General features: G+C 43.3%; 1 protein-coding gene across 1 annotated transcript in view; it reads left to right on the top strand.

The window, feature by feature from the left end:
- Positions 1-22684, top strand: part of SAXO1 (stabilizer of axonemal microtubules 1) — a 69070-nt gene extending 46386 nt beyond the window's left edge. The window contains exons 3-4 of the mRNA XM_038769995.1: positions 14209-14411; positions 21543-22684. Coding sequence (XP_038625923.1) covers positions 14209-14411; positions 21543-22561 — 1222 coding nt within the window. The 3' untranslated portion in view covers positions 22562-22684. The remainder of the gene's footprint in view (positions 1-14208; positions 14412-21542) is intronic.
- The last annotated feature ends 387 nt before the right edge of the window (positions 22685-23071 follow it).

Raw genomic sequence — 23071 nt, 5'->3', positions numbered from 1 at the left:
GAGGCAGATGTTATCAATTACATGGAATCTAGGGGGTCATTAAAAATTACAGTGAACTCTGATTATATTTTAAATTGAAACAAAAGGTTAAAACTTTGCAAAAGGTTAAAACTTTGCAGGATTGGCTACTTTGCTTGCATCAGGGAGCACACAGTACACTTATCCTCGAAGAAAAGAAAATGATACTAATATAGATAAGCACGCTGTTAGCAGCTCTGTTATATTGTTCTTTTGTGCTCTCCCAAGCACTAGTACAGTGCTCTGCACATAGTGAGCCCTCAGTAAATACCATTGATTGATTGATTGAGAGGCTTGGCTCTTGTTTCCCCTAAACACGGATGCCATGGGCAAACCCTCACACATAGGAGTGAGCCCTGTCATGCAGCAGAGGGGCAGCTTTTATTTTGCTTCCTGGCAAACCATGCTGCCCATGGCATTCCGTGTCATTGAAGTAGACTCTTCCCTCCCCATGCCCTTATACCCACTTCTCAGAAGTTTGGGATTGTGGGGTGAAGGGGTTTGGAGGCTTGGGGGTCAGGGGAACCGTGGGGAGGGAGGATACAGGGGGACAGGGGAGTGGATGTAAGTTTGGAAGTAAGGGGAAGGTGCTAGGGAATTCTTGGGGTGTGGCTGTGCTCAAGGGATTTCTAAGAATGGGCAGGTGGGTCTAGTAGGACTGTGGGAATAATCCTAGTAATCTCTGGTATAATCGTACACCTGGTATAATGGTATAACAGGTTTCGGCAGCAGATTGCAAAAATCTTCCCTGCTCCTCTCCAAACCCACCTTCCTCTGCCCACTCCTCGACTCTCCTATCCTTCCCAGAAGTATCTCGAGATCTCCTGGCTCCTCTTAAAATCTTACCCCTCCAACTGTGCCTCCAACCCCATCCCTTAACACCTTACTAAAACACTTTCCCCTCCCTTCTTCCCTCGCTGACCGCCTTCTTCAACTACTCATTATCCAGTAGCTCCTTTCCCTCTGCTTTCAAACATGCCCATGTCTCCGCTATCCTAAATAAACCCTCCCTTGACCCCATTTAACTCTCCAGTTATTGCCCCATTTGCCTATTACCATTCCTTTCCAAACTACTTGAGCAAGTTGTCTACACCCGCTGCCTCCATTTCCGCTCCTTCAGTCATCTCCTTGACTCCCAGCAATCTGGCTTCTGCCCACTCCACTCCCCTGAAACAGCCTTTTCCAAGGACACTAATGACCTCCTTTTTGCCAAATCCAACTTCTAGTTCATCCTAATCCTCCTCGACCTCTCGGCTGCCTTTGACACCGTGGACTGCCCCCCATCCTGGAAACATTATCTAACCTTGGCTTCACTGACACTGTCGTCCCGAGGTTCTCCTCCTATCTCTCTAGCTGCTCCTTCTCAATCTCTTTCACAGGCTTCTCCTCTGCCTCCCACCTCCTAACTGTTGGAGTCCCTCAAGACTCAGTACTGCGTATCCTTCTATTCTCCATCTACACCCTCTCCCTTGGAAAGCTCATTTGTTCCCACTGCTTCAACATCTCTATGCTAATGATTCCCAAATCTACCTCTCCAGCACCCACCTGTCTTCTAAAGTCTCATATTTCCTCCTGCCTCAGTACAGCTTTATTCAGATATCCCACTAGACACCTCAAACTTAAATGTCAAAAACAGAGCTCCTCATTCATTCATTCATTCAGTCGTATTTTTTGAGCCCTTACTGTTTGCACAGCTTGCTACCCTAATCTTGTCTTCTCTCAGATTTTCCCATCACCATTAACAAGACCACCACCCTCCTCCTTTCACTCCTTACCATTAGCTTTAAGACGCTTAATCAGCTCTCCCCTGTACCGTATCTTGCCAATCTCCTACTACAACCCAACCCTCACACTTCACCCCTCTAACGCCAACCTACTCACTGAACTTCTAACTCATTTGTCTTGCTGCCTTGCTCACATTCTCCCTCTGGCCTGGAATTTCTTCCCCCTTCATACCTGCCAGATCACCTGTCTCCCCACTTTCAAAGCCCTACTATAATCACACTTCCACCAAAAGACCTTCCCTGACTAAGCCCTAATTTCCCTATATCTCTATACTCTCAGATCTATACCCCTTAAGCATTTGATACTTGCTCACCACAACCCCCACCCCCAATACTTTTGTGCATATCCACTTCCCCTCTCTGTAATTATTTTAAAGTCTGTCTCTCCCTCTGGACTATAAGCTGTCTAGTTTTGTTGTCTGTCTCCCCCTTCTAGACTGTGAGCCCGTTGTTGGGTAGGGACCATCTCTATATGTTGCCGATTTGTACTTCCCAAGCGCTTGGTACAGTGCTCTGCACACAGTAAGCACTCAATAAATACGATTGAATGAATGAATAAGCTCCTTGTGGGCAGCGATCATTTCTACAAACTCTGTGGTATTGTACTCTCTCAAGCACCTAGTACAGTATTTGGCACACCGTAAGTGCTCAATAAATATCACTAATTGATTGTTTGGATATGAGAGCAAAGTGACAGTGAGGAGTCTAGGTGATACCCAAGGTTGTGGATTTCAAACCCAGGGAGGATGATGGTGCTGTCAGCAGAGATGGGTAAGTTTAAAGGAAAGGAGGGCTTAGAAGGGAATGTAAGAAGTTCAGTTTTAAACACATTGAGTTTGAGATGCTGGTGGGTGTGATCTCTGTGGAGTGAAGAGAGTGAAAACCCAACTGGAGTGGTTCAAGAAGAAAGCACACAGTAAGCATGTGAAAAATACAGTTGATTGATTGATTCAAGTTAGTGGAGAGGATGCAAAGGCAGATATTGTATAGAACCCTTTCAAGGAATTTGGATAGGAAAGGGAAGAGGAAGATGGAGTTATAGTTAGAAGAGCCTGTGGGGTCCAGAGAAAATTTTTTTAATGTAGGGGAGAATGCCTCCTTCCCCTCCCCATAGCACCTGTATATATGTTTGTACAGATTTATTACTCTATTTATTTTACTTGTACATATTCACTATTCTATTTATTTTGTTAATGATGTGTATCTAGCTTTATTTTTATTTATTCTGGTGACTTGACACCTGTCCACATGTTTTGTTTTGTTGTCTGTCTCCCCCTTCTAGACTGTGAGCCCATTGTTGGGTAGGGGCCATCTCTATATGTTGCCAACTTGTACTTCCCAAGCGCTTAGTACAGTGCTCTGCACACAGTAAGTGCTCAATAAATACGATTGAATGAATGAATGAATGAATGAATGTGTTTGAGAAGGGAAGGAGCCATCTGAGAGGGAGAGGTTGAAGATAGCAGTGAGGGATGGGAGGAGGGAAGACCAAGTGTTTTCATCAGCTGTGTCCAATAACATGGGACTCCATAATAGTAATAAGATATTTGATGACCTCAGGGAAGCATTGTTGATTGGTATTTACCATGGTTTTACCCTGGCTTAGGTGCTTCATCAGGAAGTGAAGTTTGCTAGGCTGTTGTTAGACCTCTCTGTCCAGTCCCTTTGCCAGGATTGGGGAAAAAGGGAGAAAGGCATTTGGGGAATTGGCCTTTAGGAAAATTCAGTGTTAATCAGTGAACTGACCTAAATTCATTCCAGCCTTAGAAGATTATATATGCACGCATCACTCAAAAGACCTATGATTTAAATAATAATGATGGTATTTGTTAAGCGCTCACCATATATCAAGCACTGTTCTAACCGCTGAGGGAGATACAAGGTAATCAGGTTGTCCCATGTGGGGCTCACAGTCTTTAATCCCCATTTTCCAGATGAGGTAACTGAGGCATGGATAAGTGAAGTGACTTGCCCAAAGTCACACAGCTGACAAGTGACCAAGCTGGGATTAGAACTCATGACCTCTGACTCCTAAGCCCATGCTCTTTCCACTGAGCCATGCTGATTTAAAGCAACAAAGTCATCCATTATCGGTAATAGCAAAACAACTGGATCATCATGTTTAAGCATTGTGGATCATATGTGAACCCTGAAGGAAATGTGCCATCTGTGCTATCATTGGCAGAGATGAACTGATGAAAAATAATGAAAAATGTCAGTTGGCCTCTACCTTAGCCTGTAGCAAGAGTTTCCCTGTTGCTGCTGGGAGGTCTTTCACTAGGATTTTACACTGTGGCATTGGTCTGTGCATTGGTGGTCCTCCACAGGATGATGGCTAGATCATTGATTACTTTCTTCATCTACACTCCCACATATAGCCTGACCTTGCCCAGGATTTGAGCTTAGTGTGCAAATTAGCTTGCCAGTCACCATCCGAGGGTGTAACCCAGTGACTTCCCTGGCTTCGTTGATTAAACCCAAACAGAAAAAACATCTGATCTCTGAAAATGTTATCATAATATGGGCCAATACAAAAGCACATAATTCATATTGCCTATAAATCTCTGGGCACTTGGATAGCATGCTACCCAGAATCAACCTACAGCATAGATACATTTGAAATAAATGTATTTCCAGATGAGGAGGTCTTTTCACTCCAGGCCTCTTTCTACATTGCCAAATCATCTGGAGAGACATTCTGGCTCAAGTTTGAAATGATCTTTCCATTGGCTAGTGTGAGCTCTCAAAGGATAATCAAAATTAAATGCCTTAATGACCCTGTTTGGGAAAGTGAATCCTTATGGAGACCAGGTAGGGCTACCAACTCTGAGCAGGCCAGCAAAGGTTCATGAAACTCTAGATCACAGGGAGTGATTTCTGAGATTAACCTCCCAGGAATGAGGCTTCCTGGGATAGGCATCCTGCCTGAGAGTCCTGGAAACTAGAGCTAGAGGTAAGGCAGAAGATAACCTTGACAGTCCTACTAGCCACTTTCCTTGGAAAAATGTGGGCTACACTGCAGGCTACTAGGCAAATGCCCACATGCTCTAGAGCATAGCTCAACACTGCTTTTGGCACTTTCTACAGAAGTCCAGAAGTGGTTTGCCCTGGGCAGGATGATTGACATGTTAGAGGGTAGTAAGGGAAGGGGACCTGCCCAAAATGGGAGCAGAAAGTCCACCATGTCTCCAGAAAAAGGGGCCCTAGGCCTGCATAATGGCACAAACTGAAGTCAGGTCCTCTTCTCTGAGGTGCCCCAAAGGACCCTCTAATAGAGTGATCTCCATACAGTAAGTGCTCCATAAATAACATTGATTTGTTGACTGATTGATCAATTGATTTGACCAATCTGATCCTGGCAGTAGGCAGTACTGGAAAGCTGCAGAGAAAGTGGTACCAGTGATCACTGTAGGATGTGTTGCACCTATTCCTCTAGACTGTGAGCTCGTTATGGACCGGGAACTTGTCTCCCAACTCCGTTATAGTGTACTCTTCCTAGTGCCTACTACAGTGCTCTGCAAAAGGTAAGCGCTCAATAAATGCAAACGGTTGGTTGATTCCTCCCTACTTTGGCTCCCATTGGCTCAGTTTGGCTTTTTCCCTCAGTGTGGAGACAAGAGGTGAAGTGGGTTAAGGTCTGGGGGCTGGAATTGCTTCCCTTATTAAAGACAGTGATGAGCACTACTGGAAGTATAGGTTGCCAGAGAGTCTCCTTAAGTGATCCGCAATGGAATCCGTGAATTGGAGAGCGTGAAGGAAGTTAAAATTGTTGTTGTACTACCTGTAGGGTAGTATATTCCTCTCTGGACTGTTCACGTCCCAGTGTCTGGGCATCGGGCAAGCCTCACATGGACATGATGTCCACGATCACCTTCTAGGATGACCAGTTCCAGCAGTGAATCAGAGTAATTGCAAATGTGCAAAACACTGTGCATGTGTGGTCCCCTTTCTCCCCCTTCCCAGAACCTGACTGAAAGAAAAATGAGTTTGGGGCGGGTGTGAGCTCTGCACATGTTTGACTTGGCCTGGGGTGGGACTGGGCTGGGCCTAATAATATCAGTCTGTGCCGGGCTCTACTGTGGAGAGAGATAGCATGACCCCAAACCATCCTTTTCCACTGATTTTTATGTTTTCCAGTTTAATCTCTTGAAAATCCTTTAAGTAGGCAAGGGAGAATAATGCAGTCTGACTTGTGAACTTCAAGCTCTGATCCAGTTTAGCACTGTGCTAGGAAGACACACCCACGGAGACACAGATATAGTCTTTTTAAGGTATTTGTTAAGCACTTACTTTGTGCCAGGCACTGTATTAAGTGCTGAGGTAAATACAAGATTGGACACAATCAGTCAACTGTATTTATTGAGTGCTTACTATGTGCAGAACACTGTACTAAGTGCGTGGGAGAGTACAACAGAATTAGCAGACCTGTTCCCTGCCCATAATAACCCTGTCCCACATGGGGCTCACAGTTTAGGTAGGTGGGAGAACAGGTATTGAAACCCCATTTTGCAAATGTGGAAAATGAGGCACAGAAAAGCTCAAGGTCGCATAGCGGACAAGTGGCAGAGCTGGGATTGGAACCCAAGTCCACTGACTCCCAGGCCAGTGCTCTTTCCACTTGGCCACGTTTCCACCGTGCATGTTTTCACTATGCCTTTTGAATACAATGTGCTGCCGGAATTTGGGAATGTTCTTCAGACAGTGCTGCAACAGCATGGTGCCGGGTCAGTAGGAATGGAAGCAACAGTTGTATGCATGCATTTGACATTTAGTTTAACGCAGGGCTCTTCAAGAAACACTATACACATTCTGGAAGAACTGACCAGATAGTGTGTGTATCAGTGGTGATCTATTCATTCATTCATTCATATTTATTGAGCGCTTACTGTGTGCAGAGCACTGTACTAAGCCCTTGGGAATCAATCAATCAATCGTATTTATTGAGCGCTTACTGTGTGCAGAGCACTGTACTAAGTGCTTGGGAAGTACAAGTTGGCAACATATACAGTCCCTACCCAACAGTGGGCTCACAGTCTAGAAGGGGGAGACAGACAACAAAACAAAACATGTTAACAAAATAAAATAAATAGAATAAATATGTACAAGTAAAATAAATAAATACAGTAATAAATACGTACAAACATATATATAGGTGCTGTGGGGAGGGGAAGGAGGTAAGGCGGGGGATGGGGAGGGGGAGGAGGGGGAGAGGAAGGAGGGGGCTCAGTCTGGGAAGGCCTCCTGGAGGAGGTGAGCTCTCAGTAGGGCTTTGAAGGGAGGAAGAGAGCTAGCTTGGCAGATGTGCGGAGGGAGGGCATTCCAGGCCAGGGGGATGACGTGGGCCAGGGGTTGACGGCAGGACAGGCGAGAATGAGGCACAGTGAGGAGATTAGCGGCAGAGGAGCGGAGGGTGCGGGCTGGGCTGTAGAAGGAGAGAAGGGAGGTGAGGTAGGAGGGGGCGAGGTGATGGAGAGCCTTGAAGCCGAGGGTGAGGAGTTTTTGCCTGATGATCTATGGCACTTGGCACCTATTTGGCAACTCCTGACCAAACTATTGAATTTGGTCAGGTAATCTCAGAGGAAGTTGAAGCCTACTTATTCAACCACTTCAGCAATATTTGCTTTATGGAGAGAGAAGAGTGTTGGCCTAGTGAATAGACTATGGCCCTGGGAGTCAGAAGGATCTGAGTTCTAATCCCGGCACTGCCACTTATCTGCTGGGTGACCTTGGGCAAGTCGCTTCACTTCTTCATGCCTCAGTTATCGCATCTGTAAACTAGGGATTAGGACTGTGAGGCCCATGTGGGAGGTGGATGGTGTCCAACCTTCTATCTACCTCAGGGCTCAGTACAGCTAGAAACATTTTTCAGACTCAAATTCAAGATTTAATTGAATGGAAACTTAGATTCATGACCACTGTTTCTTTTTTTAACCAAGGTGTAATGACTTTAATGACTTTTCATATCTAAAAAGTGTCATTGATAAGGCAAATTGAAATTCTTATATTAATCATAGTCAAATTTCAATATTCCACATTAATACAATTAATATATAGAAGCATATAAAATGACCCAGCACTGGCCAGCCTGTGTTCGTTAGCTAATAAATGATCCAATTCCAGTACTTTATCTCCAATTTAAATTGGCCATACCATGTGATTGGGACAGGTGCAGAAGTTAAGATTGTTGAAGAGAGATTGGCTGGATTCCAGTGTGTTACCATTAACCAGAACCCATTACCTCCTATAAGACCCAAATCTCTGAGGAATCCTTTGATTTGGAGTGTCTGGCCTTTAAAGTCAGGACTGAGTTACTGATATTCACTTTCTATTTCCCAGCCTATTTTGGGGGTAAAGATCTTGGGGTATTTTCAGGATGGAGTATTACTACAGCTAGCCTAGGATTACAAATAGAAAGTAATCTTATATTGTAAAATTTATTTCAACCAATACTGGGGAGTAGCATCTGCAGGCAGTGAAAGTTTTTCTTTAAACGATCGCTGTAATTATAAACAGAAGGTGAAAGTATTTTCTTCTCTCCCTTACAAGTCCAAATATACCAGAAACCCCCAAATAAGGGCAGGCGGCCCCCATTCCTCGTGTTCAGGATCTCTCTCAGCAATTCTTTATCCTTCTTGTTCTTCTCCTCATATTTCTCCTAGAGTACCTCCTTTCTTCATCTATTAAGCATCATGGCCTAGTGGAAAGAGCACAGTACTGGAAGTCAGAGGACCTGGGTCCTAATTCTGACTGTCACTTTCCTGCTCTGTGACCTCGGCCAAGTCACTTAACGTCTTTGTGCCTCTGTTTCCTTATCTGTAAAATCCTCACTCTGTTCTCCCTCCCATATGACCTGATTATCTTGTACCTACCTCAGTGCCCAATTCTGGGTCCCTTTCTATTTGCCATCTAATAATAATAATAATAATGATAATAATAATGGTATTTGTTAAGTGCTTACTATGTGCCAAGCACTGTTCTGAACACTGGGGTAGTTACAAGGTAATCACATTGTCTTACGTTGGGCTCACAGTCTTAATCCCCATTCTACAGATGAGGCAACTGAGGCACAGAGAAGTTAAGTGACTTGCCCTAGGTCACACAGTAGGCAAGTGGCAGAGCCGGGATTAGAACCCACATCCTCTGACTCCTACACCCATTCCCTTTAATTAATTCACTTCTACTGTTTCAACTATCATTTCTAAGCAGAAGGATTCCCCAGTTTACCTCTCCAGCTCCAACCTCTCTCCTCCTCTGCAATCTCACGTTTCATCCTGCCTTCTGTACATCTGTACTTGGATGTCCCATTAACACCTCAGACTTAACATGTCCAAAACTGAACTCATCTTCCCACACAAACCCCCTCTCCCCTCTCTTTCCCATCACTGTTGTCAACATCACTATCCTCCTTGTTTCACAAGCCCACAACCTTGGTGTTAATCCTTAACTCAACACTCTCTTTCTATCCGCATGTTCGGTCTGTCACCAAATCCTGCCGGTTCTACCTTCACGCCATCTCTAGAATCCGCCCCTTCCTCTCCATCCGAACTGCTACCACACTGGTCCAAGCAGTTATCATATCCCTCCTTGACTCCTGACCTCCACAACTACCGTCTCTCCCCACTCTAGTCCTTACTTCGTTCTGCTGCCCAGATCACTTTTATGATAAATTATTCTGCACACATCTTCCCACTCAAGACCCTCCAATGGTTGCACATTCACCTCTGTATTAAACAGACTTGTACCTCAAACTCATCTCTTTCACCATGGACCCCTTGCTCATATCCTCCCTCCTTCCCCCATCTTATCTAACAGACCATCACTTTCCCCATCCTCCTAGCCCTACTAAAACCATATCTCCAGCAGGAAGCTTTCCATGACTAACCTCCTTATTTTTCTCTTCTGCATTACCCATGTTTTTGCATTCATACCACCTAGCACTTTGATACTCACTTCACCCCCACCTCCACAGAACATATGTATATATCCTCTAACTCTGTTGTTTCCCCTATCTGTAATTGATTTTAGTATCTGTCTTCCCCCACTAGACTGCAAGCTCCTTGTGGGCAGGGATTGTGCCTATCAAGTATATTGCATGGTACTCTCCCTAGTGATTAGTACAGGGCTCGTCACATAGCAAGTATTCAATAAATACCATTGCTTGATAGATCATTATTATTCCTACTGAAATTTAATAAAGACAGGTCAGTATTTTTATCTGCCTCCTAGTCTTAAAATAACAAGAGTGTTCATTTACATCCTCTTTCTTTCTTTCCTTCTCCTCCACCTTTTTGATAACATTTTTCCTCAGGAGTGTCTTAAGGTGACTTAGAACAAAACACAAGCCTTTTTTTTACATCTTTGGGCAGTTGGCTTGGTCACATTGTTATATCTTATTACATCTTCCTCAACAAGGATACTTCAACTTATTATTATGATTATTATTAATTGCATTTGTTAAACACTTTGTGCAAAGCTCTGTACTAAGTGCTGGAGAAAGGTACATGAATAGTGATTTAAACATGGTTCCCTTTCCCAAGAAAATCACAACCTCAAATGAAGGGGGAAGGGGCAGCAGGCACTCACGGAAAGAATACCATGTTAGAATAATGAACAACAATAACAAACATTCTTGACTAAGTTTTATTTTTGGCCTACTAAACCATAGAACTCACTCACTGCTCAATTTAAGCTTCTTGGGGTCAGGGATTGTACCTCACAAATCTAATATCCTCTCCCAAGTGCTCTATAGAGTACACTGCACACAGTAATCAATCAATCAAGCAATCCATGGTATATATTGAGTGCTTGCTGTATGAAGACCACTGTACTAAGCACTTAGGAGAGTACAATGTAACAGCATCGATAGACAGTAAATGCTTAGATGGTATTTCTAGACTGATATATGCACAAGCAGAAATATTCAACATTCACCTTGGTTTTTGTTTTCTATTTCAATTCTGCCTCTAAGGAATTATTTCCTCCATTTTCCTCTCCCCATTCTGTACCCCCTCACTTAAGCATACACAAAGGTATGCCCAAACACATTCTCCCCCATGAATGGTTTCACACCTATGCGTACATAGTCTCTCCTCTCTGAAAAGGCACTTTCTCCAGAACTAGCTTGCCTGCTCAATTTCCAGGTTCCATCCCTTTCCTCTTTTGGAGATTGAGAAATTCAGACTAGATGAGGATTGGGGATTGAGACTGTGAGCCCCATGTGGGGCAGGGACTTTGTCCAACCCAATTTGCTTATATCCATCCCAGTACTCAATATGGTGCCTGGCACATAGTAAGCACTTAACAGATGCCATAATTATTAGATGGGGAGGGTGGAATCTTTGATATCAGGAGTGAGAGCCACCTGGCACAAGCAGGTGCCTGTGTCTGTATGTGATAAGACCACTTTTTCTGCTGCTTGTAGGGGAGAGGGAGAAGAGGAGAGACTCCGAGTTTCCTTGTTGACCCATCCAGAATATCCCATCTTAGCTTCTTCCCTCATCATCTGTTTATTGGTGGAGCCTCTAGTGTCAGCTGGGACCATCCTGACTCATTATCTCATTATTTCTCTCCCCGCCCTTTAGTCCAATCTCTAGCCCACATGGGCTTCTCTTTTCCTCTTTTGACTCTCTCACCACTGTGGGCTCTCCATTGATGCATAATGAGAGTGTCTAGATGTATTCCTACCATGCCAATCAGTCAATGATATTTATTGAGTGCTTACTGTGTACAGAGCATTGAACTAAGTGCTTGGGAAAGTACAATACAGCAGAGTCGATGGACACGTTCCCTGCCCACAGTGAGCTCACAATCCTCAGCCAAGCTGGCATGAAGATGGTAATCCTGCCAGGTGACACCTTGAATTTTTAAGATACAAATGTGTGTTTGTACACAAACACACACACACACACACACACACATATGTATATATAGTCCAATTAAACCTATGTCTTTCTCCAGTTCTCAACTCCCACTCCCAATGAGCCAGAGAGAAGGGGCTAGGAAATGCACCCTCTCCTGCTCTCTTCCTCCTATCCCTCTGTTCATTTGCTTGCACCCTTCTATTGCTCTGTAATGAATTAAGACTTAAAACCTCTTCCCCTCTTCCCCAAATCCTGTCGAGAATATTCCTGTGTTGTCCAGCGAGTGGGCAGTGTGATATAAACATTTTTTCCTCATTTCCTGATCCTAGGCTCTGCTGATGCTTCTCTTTGGTGTTGAAATGAAACAGAAACCTTCTTCCAATGATTGAATGTTTATGTGGGGATGTGTGATACTCAGCGGCCCCTAAACTCAACTTCACGTCTTCTTGGAATAGAGATTCCATTCCACTTTTCACCATTTTTTCCCTCCTTCAGTAGTCAATGGCATTTCAAATTGCAGGACACTTTGACAGAAGACAGATTTCCCTCTATAATTTTAAGCAGAAATACTGTTTGATTAATGTGTACTCAAAACGTATCCCCCCATATGATGATTCACTACTGACTGTCTCTCCATTTACTGGCCTCGGGTGCTGTCATTGGTGGTTTTGTTGCTGAATGTCACGGAATTATTGGATAGATGCCAGCGTAAATTAGTTGTGTATGAAGGAGTATTATGTGGACCCTTTACCTCCTATTTGGTTTATCCTTTTCTGGAAGAATTAGGCAGAAATTCAAAGTTCAGGTACTCAAAAGTGACTTACTTACCCTTTTTGTGTTCCCTGATAAAATAGGGACACCTGGAAATAAAACACGTTTGAGGCCCCATTGAATACTGATGAGCTGGATTTAAACTCTCTACCGCGGGGCCACTCAAAGATTCAACTGAAGTCTATTGGCTTTCCCTAATAATAGTAGAAAGATGCCCCCCCCCATCCTCTCCACCTCAGATATTTTTCAGGCCCTTGTTTAAGTTTATTGACCACTCTGTATATAATTCACACAAGACAGATTATAGCAGAGTGTGTTAAATTTGCTAGTCATGCATGGCTTAGAATAATGCTGCTCCAGATTTCTGCCGGGAAATACATTTTATTGGTGTTTAGTCCTAATGTTTTCCTGTCCGGAAATCCTCTCCTTCTCTTGGCTGAGTTGCTATGGAATGCACCATCAGGGGGAATCCATCTTTCCTCTGCCCAGTTGGAAATGTATGTTTCTGTTGACATACGTTCTTCGGCAAAGCACTTGATCTTTTTTCCTTCTTCCCATTTTTTTCCTTCTTTCCATTTTTTTAAACTTTGGATGTAGAGTTTGTGAGAGAAGTAGATTGATGACCTAAATGTGAGATTCTCTCTTCTCTTCTTCACATCTTCACCATTCAGAGATTACAACTACCCTGCATTTCTAATTTTGGGTCTTCAAATTGGGTGAAGGACTTGTGAAATGGCTGACCTTGCTTAGAAGAGACCAATACTTGTACCCATGACTCCAGAAATGAAAGGCTTGGGTGTCTGTTTGTGTTGTCATCCAACTGCACCCAAACTTTTAGAAAAGGAAATCTCAAACTTGATCATCCAAGCAGGAAACACAAGCCTTGTCCTCATCCAGTGACTCAAATAATAAGTATGGCTTTAAGACACTCCTTAAATTCTCTCCCTCATAATAATGAGTATGGTAATCATTAAGCATTTATTCTGTGCCAAGTACTGTACTAAATACTGGGATAAATACAAGTTAATCAGGTCAGACACAGTCACTGTCCCACAAGGGACTCATAGTCTAAGTAGGAGGGAGATCAGGTATTGAATCCCCATTCTGCAGATGAGGAAATTGAAGCACTTAGAAGTTAAGTGAACGATGCAGTGTCTCACGGCAGACAAATGGTGGAGCTGAGATTAGAACCCAGGTCCCCTGACTCCCACTAGGCTTTGAGGCTTTTCTTATTTATCCACCCTCTCTTCCTGCCAAACCCCAGCTTGCACTTTTTGTTCCACCCAAACTCACTGGTCTTGTTTTCATCTCTCTCTCCCCCAACCCCTTGCTCATGCCTTTCCTCCTGCCTGAAACTCTCTCCCCCTTCAAATCTGCCAGACCACAGTTTTCCTCATTTTAAAAACCCTTCTGAAACCCAGCTTCTTTTAGGAGGCTTTCCTTAATTGAATACATATTTCTTCACCCTAGATTTCTTCCTCCCAACTTCCATCTCAGAACTTTCACACCCCCTCTGCACTTAAGCAATTACAACCACCCATAGCACTTCTGTACCTATCAAGTTGCACATTCTACTATATAAGCACTTACCCACACATCTCTCATCCTTCTCTTTTTCCTGTCCATATAACTTATTTTGTATCTGTCTCCTCTGCTAGATTGTAAACTCTTTGAGGACAGGGGGCATGTCTGCCTGTCTGTCTGTTGTAGTGTACTCTCCCAAGCGCTGTGCACATGGATGTTCAGTAAATATTATTCATTGATGTTATTTACAGGAACGATTATGAACCTCACAAAGCACTGCCAGTGAAAGTGAAGCCACCGGACAAGTATGTGCCAAGTGACAAAACCATGGATTTGACTTCAACATATCAAGAAAGTTACTACTCTCATGGTCTTTGCAGAGTAGCTTCAATGAAACCTCAGGGAAATCAGATGTTCTCTGATCAGAAAATGGAATTAGTGCCTTCATATAAAGGTACAGAGTAACTGATTTTTCCATACGGAATTCTTTCAGCACACCTTCACTCATCATAACATGTATCTACTGTGTATGTTTCATGTGCTTTTTTTGCCACTTTTGTAAATCAACATTCCAAGAGAACATTATAAATTCCAATTCATTTGGACAGATGCACTTATACACATGGTGTGAAATTTCGTATTGGTGGAAGTTCTCTTTTCTACTGAGAAATTTAAAGGCAGACAGGTTAAAAATAGACTGATATATTTGCAGGGAAGATAGAGGGACTTTTTCAGACAATCAGCCACTGGTATTTGTTGAGCACTTGCTGTGTGGGGAAAGCACTCTACAATAGAGTTGGTAGATGTGATCCCTACTCACAAGATGCTTACAGCTAGAGTGAGAGACAGACTTTAAAATATGCTACAGATAGGGGAAACAGCAGAGTATAAGAATATGCACGTAAGTGCTGTGGGGCTAGGATGAGTGTCAAACTGCTTGAAGGGGTACACAGCCAAGTGAATAGTTGACAGAACAGATAAGAGAAGCAGAGCAAGAGCCTTGGGAGTCAGAGCACCTGGGTTCTAATCCTAGCTCCTCCATCAGTCTGCTGTGTGACCTTGGGCCAGTCACTTAACTTCTCTGTGCCTCTGTTACCTCACTTGTAATTTGAGGATTAAGATTATGTGTGCTGTGTGGGACTGTGTCTAACCGATGATCTTATATTTACCCGAGTGCTTAGTACAGTGCTTGGCATTTAGTAAGCACTTAACTAATTCATTCAATCGTATTTATTGAGTGCTTACTCAATAAATTATTATTTATTGACCCCCGGCCCACGTCCTCCCCCTGGCCTGGAATGCCCTCCCTCTGCACATCCACCAAGCTAGCTCTCTTTCTCCCTTCAAAGCCCTACTGAGAGCTCACCTCCTCCAGGAGGCCTTCCCGGACTGAGCCCCTTCCTTCCTCTCCCCGTCTTCCCCCTCCCCATCCCCCCCGCCCTACCTCCTTCCCCTTCCCACAGCACCTGTATATATGTTTGTACAGATTTATTACTCTATTTTACTTGTACATATTTACTATTCTATTTATTTTATTTTGTTAATATGTGTTGTTTTGTTGTCTGTCTCCCCCTTCTAGATTGTGAGCCTGTTGTTGGGTAGGGACCATCTCTATACGTTGCCAACTTGTACTTCCCAAGCGCTTAGTACAGTGCTCTGCACACAGTAAGCGCTCAATAAATACGATTGAATGAATGAATGAATGAACAAATACCATAAACCCCTCCCCAGAACCCTTTTCCTCTTCTACACAAACAGCTATGGTCCTGCATTTTTGGCAGTTGCCTTCTGAGGGACACCAGCTGTTTCTTTTAGAAACTGTTTAAAAGCAGGGAGTTCAAAATTAAGAGGTAGTAAGGACTGGGGGTTTATAACCAGGAAGAAGAGCAAGTCCCGGCAAGGGAATAATCTCTGTTTCAACATTTCTGCTTTCTGCAGCATTCTGTTTATTTTCCATGCAGACACAATTGTAGCCTTCTATGAAACTTCCTACTTCCTTCCTAGCAAACTCACTCAGTTCAAACAGGAGAGATCAGGGCCTGTAGAAAATGGTTTCCTATCCCAGCTGAGAGTAAGTCAATGAGCTATCTTAGAGCTGTATGCCACAAATCCAGTATGATGGTGCCAGCAGAGTTTCAGTGTTTATTCTACCCAGGAAATGAGTTTGGTAAATTCTCAGGAAGGCAACTTTCAAAGGCAATATTTAAAGCTGATAATTCCAAACATATCAGAATTTGTTTTGAAAATTGCCATGTAATCATGAAACACAGGAAATTTATCTTCCAGAAACTAAGACTATCACCCCCCAACTGAGCAGCCTGAAGTCCAGATTGGCTAGAATCCACTTGAGACCCTTAATTCTAATTTCAGATTGATGATGTATAAGGTTGATCACTAACTTGGAATTTCTTCTTTTTTTTTCCAAGTCACACACAGCTGTGAGCTTTAGGTGAATGTTAACATTTCTAAATATTTTTGATCCCTTTTGCTTTAATGAGGTTGTATGTGTACCTATGTGTGTTTAGTTTTTGAAGCTGATATTACTAATGGGGAAATCTTATTTGTGTATATATTGTGAGTAAAATGGAGTTGTACAAAATCCTCTGGATGGAAACATAACTTAAGCTAAGAAACATATACAACCAGTAGTGGGATGACAAAGCTGAAAACATCGAGGGATATGCATATGATCACAACCCAAGGAGTTTTATTAATCATTAAAGATACTCTAAGGCCCCAGACATAGTACCACAGCACTGCTGAAGAGAAAGATCAAATCACTCTCATCCCAGGCCAAGAGGATAGCTTACTCCTATGGTAAAAACACTACAGTGAACTTCTGGATGTGACTTCTACCATTGAACAGAAGGCACTTTGAACCATAGAAGATTGACCAAAATAGGAAGGCCTGGCTTTTTTTTTTTTGGTGGCATTTGTGAAGCACATGCTATGTGCCAGGCACTGCACTAAGCGCTGGGGTAGATACAAGCTAATCAAGTTGGACACAGTCCATGTGCCACATGGGGCTCACAGTCTTAATCCCCATTTTACAGGTGAGGTAACTGAGGCACAAAGAAGTTAAGTAACTTACCCTTTGCACATAGCAAACCGTGGTGGGCAGGGATTGTCTCTCTTTATTGCTGTATTGTACTTTCCAAGTGCTTAGTACAGTGCTCTGCACTCAGTAAGCACTCAATAAATACAATTGAATGAATGAATGAACAAGTGGTGTAGCGGGGATTAGAACCCAGGCCTTTGCTTTGCCATTTAAAGAATTACTTTCGCACTCAAGGTTGTGAAGTATGATAAAGCACCTGGATCTCATGGCATTCTTGCAGATATTGACAAGGAAAGAGGGAACTAATCCTCGGGTGTCTATATGAGTTATTCCTCAAAATTTGAAACAATGAAGAAATGCCCCAAGACTTCGAAGATACCACCATAATCACCATCTTCGAGAAGAATGGGGAGAGAATTGGTGGTGGAAAGTACCAGGAACTCTCTCTTCTCTCCAGTGTAGGCAAGAGTCTCAAAAGCTTACTGAAGAAGTCAGCTGTGCTCTATCTGAATCCCAGTCAGTGGAGGGCTTACTTTGTGCAGAGCACTGTACTAAGCACTTGGAAAAGAGCAGTAAAGAAGCATTGAAAAGCAGCGTGGCCTAGTGGAAGGAGCATGGCTGTGGGTCAGAGGCCCTGGGTTCTAGTTCTGACTTTGCCAGTTGCTTACTGTGTAACCTTGGGCAAGTCACTTAACTTCTCTGGGCTTCATTTTCCTCATGTGTGGAATGAGGATTCAATGCCTGTTCTCCCTTCTACTTAGACTACAAGCCCCATGTGGGACAGGGACTGTGTCTGGCCTGATTAACATGTATCCACCCCAGAAGACACACCTGCTAGCCAGTTGCAATATCAAATGGCTGGACAAAATTACCAACAATGTTGTCATGGAATGTAGTCATCTCACCAATCAATCATTTACTGAGCAACTACTGTGTGCAGAGCACGGACTAAGCACTTGGAACAGTACAAGAGAGTTGGTGGACCTGATCCTTGCCTTCAAGGCAACTGTAATTCTAATGATAGTTGTGGTATTTGTTAAGTGCTTACTATGTGCTAACCACTGGACTAAGCTCTGGGGCAGATACAAGATTATCAGGTCCCACATGGGGCTTACAGTCTGAGTAGGAGGGAGAACAGATACTGAATCCCCATTTTGTAGATGAGGAAACTGAGGCACAGAGAAGTTAAGTGACTTGCCTAAGGACACAAAGCAGACAAATAGCAGAGCTGGGATTAGAACCCAGGTCCTCTGACTCCTAGGCCCGTGCTCTTTTCACTAGGCCACACTGCTTCCATCTGTATATAATGTACATAAATTTATGTATACAAATGCTGCAGACTGGGGTGCAGACTGGGGATCCCCACCCCAGCCTCAACTACTGCAGGCTGTACTTAAATAATAATAATAATAATAATGATGGCATTTGTTAAGTGCTTGCTATGTGCAGAGCACTGTTCTAAGAGCTGGGGGGGATACAAGGTGGTCAAGTTGTCCCACGTGGGGCTCACAGTCTTCATCCCCTTTTTACAGATGAGGTAACTGAGGCTCAGAGAAGTTAAGTGACTCGCCCAAGGTCACACAGCAGACATGTGGCAGAGCCGGGATTCAAACCCATGTCCTCTGACTCCAAAGCCCGGGCTCTTTCCACTGAGCCATGCTGGTACACAACCAAGTGCATAGGGGATGGCAGAAAGGGGAAATGAGGCTTATTTGGGGAAGGCCTTTGGGAAGAGATGTGATTTTTGAAGGTGGGGAGAGTGGTGGACTGTTGGGTATGAAGGGGGAGGGAGTTCCAAGTCAGAGGGAGGACATAGACAAGACTCAGCAGTGAGATAAACAAGATCTGGGTACAGAGAGTAGGTTGGTGTTAGAGGAGCGGAATGTGCAGATTGGGTTGGAGTAGGAGATCAGCATGGTAGGGGAGGAGGGAAAGAGCTGATTGAGTGCCTTAAAGCAGCTGGTAAGGAGCTTCTGTTTGATGTGGAGTGGGTGGGCAACCGTTGGTGGCTTTTGAGAAGTGGGGAGGTGTATGTAGAACAGTTCTTTTAGAAAAATGATCCAGGCAGCAGAGTGAAGTATGGACTGGAGAGGGGGGAGAAAGGAGGCAGGAAGCTCAGTGAGGAGGCTGATGCAGTAGTTGAGGCAGGAAATGATAAGTGCTTGGATCAGTGTGGCAGCAGTTTGGATGGAAAGTGGGGGTTCAAGGAGGGTTGTGAAGTAGAACCGACAGCATTTGGTGACAGACTGAATACGCGGATTGAATGAAGGAAGTGAGTCGAAGATGACGCCGAGGTTACCAGCTTAGGAAATGAAAGATGCTGTTGGCATTGAGGGAATGCTAACAGCAAAACGGCTTCACTGGGTGGAGCACGTGAGGCAGATGGATGAAAGTCGGACGGCCAAGCAGTTGCAATGAACTGAAAAGGAATGTGTAGAAGCCTGGAGGGAAGAAAGAAGATTTGATGATATGATAAAACTGGTCTCCATGTCACAGGGAGAAGCAGTGGAATTGTTGGGAGACAACGGCAACAGAATTTTTGACAGGCAGCAAGTGATAGAAGGTTTACTTTCCTTGAACAAAGCTTTCATGAAAACTAGGAAATCTAGAGGTGGGCTCCAAAAAGAGACAAGGACATGTAGGGGGCAAAGTGCACCAGTACAGCAAAGAACTTAAATGCACACACAGTGAGGAAGGGCGTGTTGCTGAAAAGCCTCAGCCTTTTCAACCACACTCACATGCATAAATTCTAGCTCATTGCCAGAAGTGTCATCTTTGAAATATATGTTGATAATAGAGTGTGAATATGTAAGTAGGTGAGAAATAGTTGGACAATTTTTCAGTTTAGGCCTACACTGTTGGCAGTTTATTTTCCTTGGTTCCCCTCTTGGGTAGATGTATGAGAACTCAGTGAAATGACCGTGGAATGTACGTATGGGCCGTTCTTGTATTCCCTTGTAATCAGGCAGTTTTTCATCATTAGAATCCATTTCTTGCCTTATTTACAATAGCAACACCACTAGTGTTATCACACAGATTTTTTTCCTCCTTCCAAAGGTAAAAGGACACAAAAGACAAAGGTCATTAAAACTTCCATTTCATATAGTTAGTATGTCCATCATGTCTATATGTACTTTTCACTTTAAATTGGCTGCATAAAAACCATATGTAAATCTTTTCCTTTATCACTGTTAAGGTCAGCACCTTTACTGGGGCTCAGAAACTCTAATAAAATATGCCTCAGCAGCATTTGGTTGTAATTTGTGGTATTTTCAAAACAATGCACAATTGGAAAGATCTCCAGTGTAATTACCTGATGATCTAGTTTTGCACTGAGCTAAATCCATTTTATAGGGCCAAAGTGTACAAATGGGCATACTATTATGGGGCACTTTACCTGTTCAACATTATTGCACTAAAAGGCTTTATTAATTTTCTTAATTGTGTGAATGGCTTATAACGTACTACAATTCCCCAGGCTTTCAGGGCTGAAATGCAGCTGTTTGTAATAAATGCTTTTTGAATGACGTTGTGATGACAGGACAGCAGTATGGTTTAAACAATACGATCAGATGTCAGGATTCATGTGTGACAGTTTACAGATTTGAAGCTCGATTTCTTAACATTGTGTCATCCAGGTCTTTTAAGTTCTCAATCATTTCCTAGATACATGTAGAGAAAGCATATGTCTCTCCAGGTATGTAACAATGTGGGTGTCATCTAGGCTGGCTATTTAAAAATTTCCCTATGGAGCATGTGGTTTATATTCGACAGAATGGTCCCTCCCAGTCATCCTAATGCCTTCAAGATGGTGATGTATTGAGAACCATTAATTTCTACTGGAGAAGGATTAGAGTTTCAATTAAAATGTAGCATATTTTGAACAAATAGTAGCGCTGTTGGCTTAAAATAAACTTAAGCGTGCCTAGGGGGCCTCCACATGTGTAGACTGTATATAAAACCAAAGACTCCTGGGAACCTCATTCTTTTCTTAATCATTTATGAAGCTATAATGTCAGAATGCCTGTGAAGGCAATCATATATAATGATGTAAGAACTCTGAAAGGAACCTTGAAAGACTCAGAGTAGTTTCCTAAAATCCAGAGGTTGATCTCAAGTTTATCAGGCATAATGGCAAATTTGGGGTAGATAGGTATACCCATTCCTGGGGATTTTCTATGGCCAATTATGTAATAATTCAGTCAACTGTATTTGCTGAGCATTTACTGTGTACTGAGCATCGTACTAAGTGCTTGGGAGAGCACAGTACAATAGATTTGGTAGGTACGATCCCTGTCCATAATAAGCTTACAGTCTAGAGGGCAGATATCCAACTGACCAGTTAGAGTGTACAGGGGGAGACAGACATTAAAATAAACGGTACAGGTGACACCAGGAAAAGGTGGTGAAGGCCAAATCAGCAACGTGATACCCAATTTCTCTTTGACTAGAAAATAAAAGTTTCATTAGGATGTCAAAAGCTGTTGATTTCAGAGAGATTTCATTCAGATCCCTTTTCTATTCCAGATGACTACTTGCCCTGGAAGCAACCAAAGCGAGACATGATTAAGCCAGATAATGCATATCACACATCATCGGCAAAGTTTGATTACAAAACCACCACCCAGGAAGACTTCAATTATAAGGGACCAGTGACCACAGTCAGTTACAAGCCTCATTATGTGTCAAAGCCAAGCGACACACCGTTGGAAGACACGACCAGTTACAAGATGAATTATATAGTACATCCCTTGGAGAAACGTTTTGTGCCCAAGTTAGAGAAATATAAGCCCAGTGGCATTCCATTTGATCACCTCACCACCCATAAGGACACTTACCAGGGGAGAGTGGCTGAAGCTGCCAAGTTGATAAAGCCTAGGCCCACGGTCCATTTGTCCGATGCCCCTTTTGCCAAGTCCACTGAATTTAGGGAGAAGTATCAGGCGTGGCCAACACCTCCTTTGCACATCAGGCCTCCTGTCAAATATATCCCTCCGGTCGAAAAGATGGCGTTAGTAACTACAACACAGTCTCAGTTCACCAGCCCAAAAGGTGGCCTATCTAAGCCCTTCCGCCCTGTAATTCCGATCAAGAAGAGTTCCCCTTTTGAAAGCATTTCCACTACTAAGGATGATTTTAAGCAGTGGTCGATCAAGAAAATGGAGCCCATCATACCTGTTGGCGAGCTGACCATTCGCAGGGGTCCTATGGAGGATCTCTCCACCACCCGCGCTCACTATACCTCTCACCCAATTGTGCCCATCAAGAACTTTAAGCCACCGTGGTCATCTGCTAGACCTCAGGTCCCCTTGGCCACTGAAACCACTTATGTCTCAAGCTACACTCCCAAAAAACTGGTCAAGTGTCTGGCTTCCTATCCTGAGCCACCAGGCTATGTATTTGAAGAAACTGATGCTGCTGGCCACAAAATATACCGTCCCGTTTCAGATTACCAGCTCAGCTCTAAGTGTGAAGAGACAAGCAGACTTCCTTCGACCAACAGGCAGGATCATCTCTGCCAAAGCAAGACACCAGAGGCAGTCTAATACCCTACCCTGCTTTATTATTTCCACTGAATGCAGGATATCTTTCAGATGGACTGCTGAGCTTCGATCGTTTAAAAATCTTGACCTTCTCCATCACATACAAGGGAATCTCCAGTTGGAACACCTGATTAAATAAGAATCAATTTGCTACTGGAAAATGATGTTTACTAACTTTTGTAACTGACGCCCTTGGTCAATCAGTGGTATTCACTGAGCACTTACTGTGTGTGGAGCACTGTACTAAGTGCTTGGGAGAGGACAAAACAATAGCGTTGGTAGAGACACAATCTCTCTTCAAAAGGAATGTACAGTCTACAGTCTGAGAATAGCTATCCCCAATAGCATCCATAGTTAAAGTTGTAAATTTCCACCCTACAGTTTCATACTGTTGAAATATTTCAACTGCAACAAGGGCAACTCTGTTAAACCACATATAGCCGCACCACTTGATGCTGTTCTTATTCCTTCCTATTATGGTTTGAAGGTGAAGAAGTTGAATATTTACTACTT

Source organism: Tachyglossus aculeatus, chromosome X4, assembly GCF_015852505.1.
Source record: "Tachyglossus aculeatus isolate mTacAcu1 chromosome X4, mTacAcu1.pri, whole genome shotgun sequence".
NCBI classification, from domain to species: Eukaryota; Metazoa; Chordata; class Mammalia; order Monotremata; family Tachyglossidae; genus Tachyglossus; species Tachyglossus aculeatus.
Note: the sequence above shows the minus strand (reverse complement) of the source record. Positions and strands in the feature narration are given on the sequence as shown.